This window comes from Tympanuchus pallidicinctus, unplaced genomic scaffold (genome assembly GCF_026119805.1).
Source record: "Tympanuchus pallidicinctus isolate F22 unplaced genomic scaffold, pur_lepc_1.0 scaffold1, whole genome shotgun sequence".
Lineage (NCBI taxonomy): Eukaryota > Metazoa > Chordata > Aves > Galliformes > Phasianidae > Tympanuchus > Tympanuchus pallidicinctus.
The window spans coordinates 78,338,043-78,351,006 of NW_026294618.1; the positions used below are offsets into that span (position 1 = coordinate 78,338,043).

Sequence of the window (12,964 nt, forward strand, 5' to 3'; positions counted from 1 at the left end):
AGATGAACAGTCATGTGCTCCTAGCCTGAGCGTGTTGACAAGAATTTGGCAGTTATACTAAAATATACCTGAAAAGTCCTTGTGAAAAATGCAATGAGTGACAATTCTAATGACTTAGTAGAAGAACAGATCACCCACTGTGTCACCAAGGTTACAGAAGATGATAAGATGTACTTGTGAGGGGAGGGGACGGGGGATCAAAATTTCTGGACAAAAGGATGTTTTGTTTTCTCCCTTCATTCCCTCCACCCACATAGATTTGGAAGTCTGCCCTAAAAACTCAGTGTCTCATCTATAACCAAAGAGGCCAGAAGAACATACGGTTAGTGAAACATCTACTCTCCAAGTGCCATTCCTTGCTTCACTCTTTCTAGAACTGATCTACAATGGGGGAAAAGCAATGGAAGTATATCATTTCATCCTTGGTAGGATAGTTCTGAGTTGGGTGAAACTGACTGGGAAGAATTCATGTCACTAGTTGATTATCTAATTTTAGAAATGCTTTTCTTTCAGTGGCTGCTCACTTACTTGCTTTGTAAAGATGAGTATCTTCATTGTGAAGGGCTTAGGTGTTAAGCACGTGAAAGTAAGTTGTATGCAAACTGTAAATTTGAAACTGGTGCATGTTCTGTCCTCTTGTGTATTGATGGGGGAGGGACTTCAGTTCTGTCAAAACTCCTAGGGAGTCTACAGAGGATTTTATATTCCTTTTCCATTTGGAGGAGTAAGCACTCGCTTCTAATACAGAAATAAGTGACACACTACAACTGAAGAAACAAAAACTTCAGTGGCAGAAAAAAGCAGAAACGCACAAAGTGAAATTGCTAATAGGGAGATAGATACAGCAGTTCTTTCCCAGCAGGGATGTCACTGTGCAATGAGAATGAGTCACCATGATGTAGCTCTGTGATTCAGACAATTCAAAGCCACTTTGGGATGTCAGGCCACCAACATATTTTTTGCTTTGTGTGAATCCACAAAAAAGCAGAAAGTATTCTCCAGGTCTTAATAGGCTTCCAAGTGTCTAATAACTTTCTGATTAGGGTTTTTTTCCTTCCTCCCCCCCCGAAATTCATTACATCAACTGTATATCTATTTTAGCCAACACCTGATTCTTAGTAAAGCATCCATATTTGTTTCAGGCCACTTTTTATCAGTAAAGCTACAGGTACTGCTTCGCCAATATAACCTTAGGCAATTCAGACAAAATTCCTAAAATCAAGACACAAGACTATATAGGAACAAAACAACAAAAAACTAAGCAAAAAAACCTCTTGTTTAGCCATTTGCCTTTAATCATTTTTTCATTTAACATGAAAAATTCAACATCTTCCTCCAAAACGCAAAATAATTATAAGGCAACTGCTTTGTCAAGAGGACAGGTTGAGGGCGACACAAATGTACAACAGTGCAGAAGGAATGAAAAAATGTTGAGGGCATCACAGGTACTGCTGCTACACAGAAAATTTATAAAATGTGAAGAATCCTTAGGTCACTTTGGGGGACTGTAAACAAAAGGGTCAGTTTCCTCCAGCTCCTTGGAAGTCTGTTCAGAACATGCCAGCATTGTCAGAATTTCTCCTTCAGGCAGCCAGGGGAAACAAAAGGCTTAGCAAAAACAGTCATGAAAGACAGGGAAATGAGTCATCCTACTTCTGTTAATGATCACATAAATCTTTCACCGTGTCACTTTACAAATATATAGTAAACATTGACAGGCATTTTGAAGAAGGTTTTCAAAGAGAATGTACACCTTGCTTTTATTCCTCCTGGGAGAGATAGCAAAAGAAGCTGGTACTTTCAAAGATTTAGGGAGAGAGTAACTGAGGAGAATATGAAAATTTATTTAATGCAAATTTTAGGCTGCTAGAGGCCAGTTGGAACTAGTGGTATTTTAACTATGAATACTCCCTCCACTTCCCTCCACAACAATATGGTCATTTATTTTGCTAAAACCTTCTTATTTGCAACTTCTAACATTTGCAGTCAATTTCCCTGCCTCAGGGTAACATTTTGCCATTAATGTTCAAGAAGTTATTTTGAAGAATATTTTGAACATTTAGCTGATGTCTTTTGGGGGCTGCTGATCTTTCAACAAGCTTGAAGTGCATTTCTGACACTGTAACGTCAAATAAGATGTTACCAGACGTTATAAAATAATTGCTTACTGAGAAGTAACTTAGCTGAACTAATCAAGCCAAAGAAAAGCTAATTGAATTCCCCAATACAAACTTTGCAGCTTCTCTCCTCTCAGCACACATTGAACACCCTCCTAAACATTGCAGTACAGTGGCTAGATAATCTTACAAGCTTTCATCCTGCTATACGAAGGGTCTTTTCTTCTTGGCAATAGCAACTCCCTCCTCACCTCTGTGGACAGAAATGAACTGCTCTCCAAAAATGGCACACAACACAGTTGCATTCTTCTTCACCAACACCAGAGACGTGGCATATTGAATTGAGGATGAATTTTAAATTCATGTAATAGCAATTTTTACAAAAAGCAGCTTGTTGTTAAAAACATAATAATAAATGTCTATCTGATAATAAGAACTCTAAACTTACCAAATCTTTTTTCCCCACCCACGGGTAATGGCTTTGAGTGACCAAGTAGTATTTTGTTGTCCACAAGAGATAATCTGTTTCAAAATTCTTTAGAAGAGAATCCTGCAACAGAAGATGAGCATTTTATCAACACAATAACACAGATAATTTGCAACTTGACTTTAAATGTTCTACTTCAGATAACACAGACAACACAACACATCATACTATTTTCCCTCAGTCTTGGAAAAGATATTCACTGATAGATACACACATAGATAGATGGATAGATAGATGGATAGATAGAAAGATAGATAGATAGATAGATAGATAGATAGATAGATAGATAGATAGATAGATAGACACTACATGCATATATACACTCACTTCAAGTCATTTAGGGAAATAAGTTTAAGCAGCAGATTTCAGTAAGGCTGTGACAAAATAGCAACAAATAAACTTCCAAATTCCAATGAATGTACTGATTCCTGCTGGTGCTACTCCTGCCTATTTACCTGTTACAGCTTCTGGGTGCCTCCCAAAACTGAACTGTGTGGGAGAAAATTAAAAAAAAAAAAAACAACAAAATGACCAAATTGAGTATGAGGAATACATTTTTGTTTAAAGAAATTGTTTACACACTATTTGTTGCCAGAAAAAGAAAAACAAACAAACAGAGGATGTTGTTTTACTCTTTAATTAAACCTCTCTTTAGAATTCATCCACTTCATTTTGGAAAATCTGTGCACATTTAATGAAGACCGACTATGTGGAAGTTTCTTTTAGCAGAAGTTAGTTAAACACAAAGAAATAGCCTAATTCCTGACTACTGTATTTTTAATGCAGAATCATAGTCAGAAATACACAGAAAGAACTGCACAGTAACCACGCAGTTAGGAGCAGTTGAATTTTCTACATTCACCCTTAAAAAAAGTTGTCAACTGACTGAATTGTAGAATGAAGCTGTGATAAGACACAGCACACAAAACAACATATGAAGATATCATATTTTGACTAATGGGTCCCACTGCGGCAGTAAAACCTCACGTGTGATATCATATACAAATCAGCTGCCAAATGGAAATCAGCGCTCAGATTACCTCTGTATTGCTACAGATACTAAGAGAAAGCAGGCAACATTTTGATTTCAGACAGTTATTTTTTTAATGGTCACGTTCATAAAATGAGCGTAATGAATGTCATGATCTTTTCTAACATAGTACATGGAAACCTAATTCTTTGCAATATTTTACTAATTTCTGTAGTCTGCTACTCCCTCTATTAACTACACAAATATGTTTTTATTTTTTCTGTGAAAACTGATATTAACTGGGGAGTTCCAGGTCAGAAAATAAGTTGAAATTTTTATTTAACCACATTTTGCTTTTGCTAATCTGTTCTTATTTTGGGCTGACCTGGTGTGGAGCCAGGAGCTGGACACTGTGGGTCACTTCCAACGACGAATATTCTATCATTCTACGAAATCTGATAACATTTGAAACTAGAAGTTTCAAATAAATAAGTAAATAAGCTGTACTAGGTCCTTCTCAAGTTCTAATTGTTAAGATAGGATTTTTTTTTTTAAAGGACCCCCACCTCACCACAGCCTTCCTTGAGGCAGCTGTAGAGAGCTCTCTCTGAGCCCCCTCTTCAGACTGAACAACCCTAGTTCCCTCCCTCAGCCACTGCCCACAAGACTTGGCCTCCAGACCCCTCACAGCTTCGTTGCCCTTCTATGGACACTAGAGTGCCAGTGCCTTTCTTGCAGTTTAGTACTAGTACTAGTATGGTTTAGTACTAGTGGTGGCAATGGTGACGAGGAGACGGTTGGACTGGATGATCTTATAGGTCGTTTCCAACCTTGTGATTCTTGTGATTCTTGTGATTCTTGTGATAGTAGTAGTAAAGACAATGGAGGGCGGTGGGGGGCAGAACTGAACACAGCGCTGGAGGTGCAGCAATTAAGTCCCTATTCTCACCTGCGCAGCTAGCACAGTAATACTGTTAATTGTACTCTCGGACCTCAACACTCAGTGCAAAGGCGTCCTGAGAGAACTCGCAACACGAAGCCCGGCAGAAGACAGCGCCCGGGGCCCGACAGCGTGAGGGCGCAGCGCCTCCAGGGGGTGGGGCGCCGTGAGGGGGCGGGGCTCAGAGCTCCAGCTCCTCCTCCTCCTCCTCCCCTGCGCCCCTCCTCATGTGCGCTCGTGTCCCCATCCTTTCCCGCCTGCCGCGCGCACGCGCCACCTCGCGCTCTCTCGTTCCTCGCGCGGCCGGGTACCTGGATCGTGAGACCGTGCCGCGCCTGCGCCTTGCGTCCTCCCGGCGTGCTCGGCGGGAGTGTCATGGCGGCTTCCTGCGGCCGCTTCCCGCACATGGGCTGAGGGGACGCCGGCCGAGTGGGGCCGTTGGCGCGAGTGAGGCGGAGCGCGGGGAGCGCGGCAGCGCTATGCTGGCCCTCGAGCGCTCCCTGCTGCGGGGCTTCCTCAGCGCGGCGGAGTCTCAGAAATGGAAGCAGGGCGAAATCTCGGCGACAGGTGAGGGGTGGGACGAGCAGAAGCCGCGGTGGCGGCTCTCCGCTCCGAGAGCGGCCGTGTCCGGGCTGAGGAGGTCCTTTGCCTCATCAGCCCAGAGGAGAGGAGGCGGCCGGGCCCTCTGCTGTGTGTCCCGCTGCCTCGGCTGGCGCTGCGGCTGCTGTCGCTGCCGCTGTGGCCATGCGCTATCGGCGTCGGTGCTCCGGGATTCCTCGTCGCGGTGCTTTCCTCGGCTTTCACGTGCCGTGAAGTCGCTGTGGAGAAAGCGTGACGCGAGCTAGCCCTTCAGTATGCTTATTGCTCGGGGGTGCTTCAGGAAGCAACGTGAAGTATGTTTTGGTCATCGCTGAGGTGGGCCCTACCTGAAATTTGGTTGGAGCCAGATGGGCGTTAAGGTCCCTCCTAACGAATCCTGTGCTTCTCTGTGGTCAAGGACCTTGGATTTGAGTGCTGTCGTGTATTAGAAGTTAAACTGAACTAATTTTACGTGCTTACGGACAGTTATGTTGGAGTCCTACTTGAAGGAAGACCCTCAATATTCTTCATTAGTGTCCTAAGATCCCATGGTTGTTATACAAAATGCCCATCTGGGCAGCTGTAAACAAATATAAATAAGTCATCTTTTTTGTGCGGAAGAAATTCTCCTTAAAGCCCAAGGCATACATGGGAGGTTTTCCTGTTATTTACACTCTCTGCGATGGTATTGTGTCAGTAGGGCTCCAACAGCATAACTGTTATTTTGTGTATGCACTTCCACGCACTGCTTAAAGGATTTGCAACTCATTTGCTGCAGAGGATTTCTTGCATTGGGTGGCTGATCACTGTTGCAAAGAACGAAATTAGACTGTGGTCAGCAGCATGGTCTATAGAGATAAGGAATGGATGTTTATCATTCTTTTCTGCCAAATCATCACTGCTACTGAAGTTCTGCACTCAGTCTTCAGATACATCCAATGTTAGTAGTGTAGTTTTCGTTGGTTGAGCTTGGCACTGGTGTTTGGTTCTCTCCCTTGCATGGTTGTAACTTATGTGGATGTACACCTGTGCTAGTATTAAATCAACTGGCTTTTGTACTAGTATTAGGGTAGCTATGGTAACACTGAATGCACAGGAGCTGCAGTCCCCGGGTGGAATTGTGAATTAATTGCAAGTTAATATTAAGACACACATCCTGTGCAGTTCTCTGCATTTCCTCAGGTACACCATTATCAATATCTGCATTAGCTAGTTTAAAGCTAGTTGGTACATCTACATGAGCTGCACTTGGGGTGTTGACAGGTACTGATAATACTAACCACCTAAAAAGAAAAACTGTAGACTGAAAAGAAAAAAGACTGTAAAAAGAAAAGAAAGACTGTAATTTATGTTGTTCTACACGGGCATTCATTGAAATCTAAGTATTGGCCTATTGTTTATTGTAATTTCCCTAAAATGGCCCTCAGGTCATTTGAATTCACTGTCTTGTCTGTAGAACATGACTATGATAAAGTAATGTAAAAGTGAGGAAGAAAACCTTGTGAAAATTATGTTCTTCAATATCTTTAATGTACGTGTAAGACCACTAACATCTTTGCACTGAGATTTCTGTGCAAGTTTTGTGCTTTAATTCACCTGTTTGTGTTTCATTGTAACATTAGTACAAGTTCTGTAAAATTTGATTTGCTGGTGACTGCTGCTGTTCTTCTGTTTCAGTGCAACTGCACTTATCCTGCATCTTGCAACGTACATGAGGATTTATTATTTGGAAGGGGAGATGAATATGTTTTGGTTGGAATATCTCTTATAAGATGGAATTGTTTCCAAATTAACACTGATTTTTTTTTTTAATTTTCATTTTTTCCAGAAAGTGGATCAGTATTGCAGTTGATTTTTGATGGGAAATATGAGGCAATATTTTCAAATTCAACTATCCAGAATGTTTTCAGTGCATCTTCTGTGGCAGAGGAGGACATTGAAGGTTACTTGGAGAAGCAGATTCTAATGTACCTGGATGGTTCTATGGAGGCTGATAACGTGGAAAGGTGAAAATGATTATTTACTATATGGAAGATGAGTAGAGACAATATTTCATTCTACAAAGGGTATTTTTTTAATTTTGTAACATGGGACACAGGGCCTCCAAAGTAGAAAACAGATTTCTCAGGTTGTTCCCACGCCTTCCTGTTGCGTTTGTTGGTTATCGTTGTTTCTGGATACTGTTTTGATGAGAGTTTGTTGAAAATACTGGCCTTATTTGTGGTGACCACCTCTGAAGCTGCAGGCATGAAGACTTAAATATACGTTTGGTGGTTTTACTGTATTTTTATTATTAACGGTTTTCTCTCTGAAATGCGTTGTTACATTAATGTGAATAATTGAAGTACCGAGCAATGTTACTATAAAAGCAATGTCTACCTTCTCAAGTCTGATTTACAATAAGATTGTTCTGATCTTGATATAAAGTGAGGCCATGAAGATAACTGGCCTGTGTTTGTGGGATTAATTATGTACTTCATAAGACTCTAAGACAGTTTTACTCAAACTGCACTGTGTATAATAATTCTTGCTTTTAGTGAATCTGACTTTAGTGTTTACAGTTCTCAAAGTAAATAGCAACTAAGCTAAAATCTAGGGATAGTAGAAGCAGAAATTAGGGAGAGTAGAAGCAGAAAGCTGTACATATACATAGCTATGTGTATTCGAAAGATGAGTGTAGGAACAAGTTTTAGCTAAAGGTAAGAGTGTATGAGGGTAAAAAGGAAGTAAACATGGCTCAATAGATTACCTTCTTATTTCAATATAAGTGCTTGCGTTTTCGTGTGAGAGGCATGAGAATGCAAGTTTTTGCTAAAATGCCAGAAAGAAACTGATAGTTGGCACCTCCAAAATGCTGAGCTGAGATCTGTTAGTGCCAAAAGATTATCTGCTGGTGTGTTATGTATCATATGATGTGCTGGACTGTTCAGACTGTTTTCTGATCTGGGAATGCATAGGGATTGTTCCTGTGCATTTTGTCTCTAGGTGGCTTTTCTCCTTTTTCTTACTTTGTCGTGCTCTTGGTGTGAAATACTGCTTGTAGTTTAGATAGTGACGTAGTCTGAACGGTTTTCAGCATTGTTGCCTTCTGTCTTCTTGGAGTATTTTACTCTGAATTATTCAACAATTAAAAAAAATCTTTTGGGGCTTGAAACAGACCAAATATGTGAACTCAGTCCTAGTATTGATCATTGATTGAAATGTGTTGCTGACTGTGAAAGAGTTAGCTTTTATGAATAGTTCAGCTTTCTAACGATGGTCATGTTCTGTATTACGCATTCAGTCAGCTCACACGCATCCTATCACGGTGATGTGTCATCTTCTGTTCTCCTTGTGAGTTTTTATTGGCCTGTATTCCATTTTTGTCTGCTGTTGTCCTCCTACAGACAGCAAAGCAGTTTGTTCCTTGGTTGCTCATTCTCCAATACTTTGGTATTACAGTTTTCCTTGTTCCTCTTTGCCTGAAGATAAGGAGGCAGAACTGTGTTCAACCTTTAAGGAAAAAAGAGTTTGTTAGATTTTTATTCAAAACTAAAAAGCTGTACTCTTCAAAATTGTGCCATTGTATATTAGGGAAAAAAAAAAATTAAGTTAATCCTAACAGAAAAATGTCTACTAGAAGACAGATCACTTCTTATTTAAGATGTAGGCCCTGCTTGTAGCACTTATATCTATCTGTCTGATGATTGTGGAAGACTTTCTGTGTTAAATGTGTTACATAGATGTTTTTCTGATCCCTGCTACTGCTTTGTAGTAGGAATTAAAGCAAGTTTTGCACACTGTTGACCTTTTATTGTCTATGGTAAAAATGCTTTATTTATTTATTTGGGGGTGTTATTTTTTTTTTCTTATTGAATGATTCAAAGGAAGTTCTAGCTTGGATAATTCAGTGAGACTTTGGCTTTCTTGTGACTTCTGGTAGATCGGTCTTACTTCAAATACATGTTGGTTTTTGTTTTGTTTTTTTTTTGTTGAACTGAAAGCTGTAATTCTGGGGATTAAAAAAACTCAGTGGGAGCTGAATTCAGTCGGAAACAGAAAGTTGGATGATGCTAACCTTATTCTTTTAACACAATACGAATACTGTACAAAGTATGGTTTTACAATAGTGTGAGAAGAATTCTTAAGAGGTTCTTTTTCTGAAGCTAAAAGGGAGATGCTTGAGGGCAAAACATCTGAAAATTAAAATCTAGAATGTAATTTGTTTGGAAATAGCCTGTGTACTTTTCCACTTGGAAATCCATGGTTTTGTAAGGCAAATACTTAACAGTATTTCAAAGCTTGCTGCAACTTTTTCTATTCTGCTTTCATCCTTCCTCTGCCCCAGATGTTTTTTCAGTGTGGTGGTTGGAATGGCTTAAAAATGAAGTCTCCAAGTATTCTTTTACAATTAACTTAGGAAAAAGAATAGTGGTTGATTTCATTTGTTGTTTTTTTTTTTTTAAATTTCTGATACATCTACTCCATGACTGGTGGTGCTCTGCAGCATTCCTTCGTAGGGTTCTCTTTAACACTCTCCTCCATGACTTGTTTTGATTTCCCAGCTTATATTTTTGATGCTTCTCTTGGGGCAACTGATGGTTGTTAACTGTAAAATATGTACTGAAAAATAAAAGTGAAGAAATTCTTGCTGCTTCTGCAACTTGCTTTATGCATTTGAATTCAAAGAATGACTGTTCAGTGACTGTGATTTTTGACTTCTTTAATTTTTGGCTTCAAGTTTATTAAAAAAAAAATAATAATAACCACAATCTGTAATGTAATTTTATCTAAAGCATAGTCTGGCTATTCATATTTCTCACTTTTTTATGTGTAAATTCTAGCATTATGCAAATAGAGCATGTATATTTGAAAATATATTGCATTTTTATTCTGAATTTGAGCAGTTGTGGGTAAAACAGCAGGTATGTTACAGTGGTATATATGTAAGCACCTTACTTTACATCATGGATCTGGACTTAATGTAAAGTGTTTTAAAAAAAAAATGCTTAGAGAAATGATGAGCAAAATGGATGGATATAGCCCTAGAACTAAGGAAATAGAAGAAAAAGATGAAACTATGTAGGTCACCATAATAAATGGGACACTGGCAGCAGCATCTCTGTTGCTTTACAGGTAGCACAGAAGAGCTGTTTTCAGGCAGTATTTGGGAGGTAAGCATTTGCAGTTCTGTATCTTTCTTCCCTGCCTTCTGCAGACAATATAGGGTGTTTCTTACTGTGGGTGCATAAAGAGGTAATATCGTAATGGTGTTAGCAGAGTATAGTCTTGTAAATAAGAAAAATTTGCCATACTCAATTGCAGGACTGCAACACTCTCATAATTCCATTTTTTGAATAAAATGTTATGATTGAAAACCAAAGGCACGATTGATTGAGATGACATTTGCTGCTACGTTATACAAATCAGCTCTAGAATGATGCTTCTGAACTTCTTTGGTGCTCGTTTTGTTCTTACAGAGAACGAAATTAAAGAGCTGTGTCAAAGAAACAATACAAATGCTGTTTAGGAATGTATGCTAACACTGTATCTGTTCTCTGAAAATGTTGAGGTTAGATGTTAAATAAGAAAACACAACAGTGCATTAGGCAAATATGTGATAATCTTTGTCCTATGCTTATCTTCTACTGATACCTGATAGATACAGCTGTAAGTTTTAAAACATACAAACTATGTTTGTAAATTGTTTCTCATTTCTCGGAGCAAATGTGTTTCCAAACCTTTTAGTTCCCTGTGAGTATTTTAAATACTACATCAATTACATTTTCCTAACAATAGGGTAATTTTTAAGGCTTTAAACTTTTGAATTAGTGGGAAATGAATCAGATCTTGTAATCTTAATTACAAATTTGATCTATTGCTAAGTGTTTCTCTTATTTATATTACAGGCAGAGGCTGATGTTTCTACTCGGCGTGGGCAGTTTGCAGCTCTTCGTTCAAAGCAATTGGACTGGGCCTCCTGTTCACTTACAGCTGCAGGACTTTTTACCATCTGCATTGTTACAGAAATGTCTTGAGGTATACTTGAATTTTAATAAGCTGTTCTTCTACAATGACTTCTATTCATGAATAACCCATATACCCAGAGAAGACACATCAACGAGGTGCAGGGCTAGAACAAATTGCCTTCGTTGCTGATCATGCTGGCTGCCATCACATCATCAACTATATGGTTTCTTAAATATATACTAAATATACTGAAAGTACTTACAGGATTGGTCTGCTTCAGTGTTAGAGATTTCCTGCTGGAAATCTCCTATCCTTTTGGATAGGAAATACTTTTATTGTAGAGTAGTATTTCTTAAAGGACTTCAGCATCCAATAAGCTTTATATTTAGGAATGTGTCTTTAGCTGGATCAGAGAGATAATTATAAATGGCTTAGAAATGTTCCTGCCTTAGAATAAGGTAGGCTTTCTTGAGGTTTCGGTGTTAGTATCCTGGCCAAATGAGTTGCTTTTTTTTTAAGTAACTCAAATAGAGCTTTTAGAAGAGAAGAATATAGGTGGTGAAGCGGACGATTGTCAATTTTATTTACTTTGAAATCTTTTTACACAAATAATACTAGTTTATGTGTGTTTCTCATGGCAGTACTGTACTGACTCCTGTATCTGTGGTTCAGCACAGCTTCTCAAGCATTATTTTTCCCCTTGAATTAAAGCTGTGGTAAGATACTGACTACTGCAGCACGTCAGGGAAGCACATGCACTATTCTCTGCTAACGCTAAAGCTGCATGAGATTTTGAGTTTAGAATTTGACTGTGAATAAGGCATAAGCCATGAGCAATGTAATTGCTGTAAATTGTGGAGCAAGGGGAAGTTTGACAAGTATGTAAGCAAGTTCACTTAAAACCTTTGGGTTTGTGTTGCATTATTGTGGTACGTTTTTGCAGGAATTCCATAGCTGGTGAAGTCTTCCTCTAGCTTCATTTGCAAAGCTGTATTTCTAAATTACTTAATTCAGATACAGTATCTATTGCATTTTCTTTAGCATAGATATCTATCTGTGTTATGTTTCAGGAATGGCATGGTGTGTGTGTGTATAGGCTTATTTTTTGCTTTGTTTTTGATACTATTAAGTCAAATGTGGTCTTCTAATGGTTAAATAAGAAAGAACAGTGGAAATCAAGGGTACTAAACCTTTGAAAGTAAGAAATGAGTTAGTAGGAAACGTGAGAGGGAAAAGTGTTCAGTTTTTCTTTACAGTTAAAAATAAGAAATACAAACTCATTTCTTCCATTCTCTTTGGTTTTAGTCTTTAAGATTATGTATTATAAACATAATATTATAGTCCAGTTAGCTTAGTATTATGCTTATCTCTTTATTGAAGAATGCTTACACTTTCTATTAGTGTGTACCTACAGGCTGCAGTTGAACATAGAGGCTGCAGCCTGTGATGGTAGTCATAGAATGGCTATCATCAACAGTGTCTATACCTGTAAAACACAATGTTCTTAACTTCTATCAGCCATCCTGTTTATTGTCTGTGTTAATAGACAAATGGGATGCATTTTCTGCTAAATAGAGGGAATAAAAGTTTCCAGCTTAGTTACAGCAGTGAATGCAGCGCATTGACAGGTGCTTTTGCTTTTGTGGTGTTCGTATTCCAGAAACTAAATCGGTAGTAAAAGAAAATGGATGTGAGCATACTTGGTTTCTAAGGAGTGCTGAATATATATTGAAGAGACTTCAATATTGCTGGAAGCTTCAGCTATTTATTAGCTTTATGTGTATTGCAGCTATGTATAGCATCTTTTTCTGAGAAGTTAAGGTTGTTTTTTTCCAAGAGCTCAAGACAGTTATGTGCTAAAATATAATATCCACTTCTTTAAGTGTGTTGTTTCACACACTTTTATATGCTTTGAATTATCT

The 12,964-nt window shown here is 38.7% G+C and overlaps 1 protein-coding gene across 2 annotated transcripts in view; it reads left to right on the forward strand.

Annotated features, from left to right (window-relative positions):
• The first annotated feature begins 4,793 nt into the window (after positions 1-4,793).
• Positions 4,794-12,964, forward strand: part of TTC27 (tetratricopeptide repeat domain 27) — a 103,037-nt gene continuing 94,866 nt past the window's right edge. Inside the window, exons 1-3 of one of the 2 annotated variants that reach the window (XM_052684087.1) lie at positions 4,794-5,081; positions 6,922-7,099; positions 10,982-11,111. In XM_052684087.1, coding sequence (XP_052540047.1) covers positions 4,994-5,081; positions 6,922-7,099; positions 10,982-11,111 — 396 coding nt within the window. In that variant the 5' untranslated portion in view covers positions 4,794-4,993. The remainder of the gene's footprint in view (positions 5,082-6,921; positions 7,100-10,981; positions 11,112-12,964) is intronic. The other variant, XM_052684095.1, reaches the window with a different exon arrangement.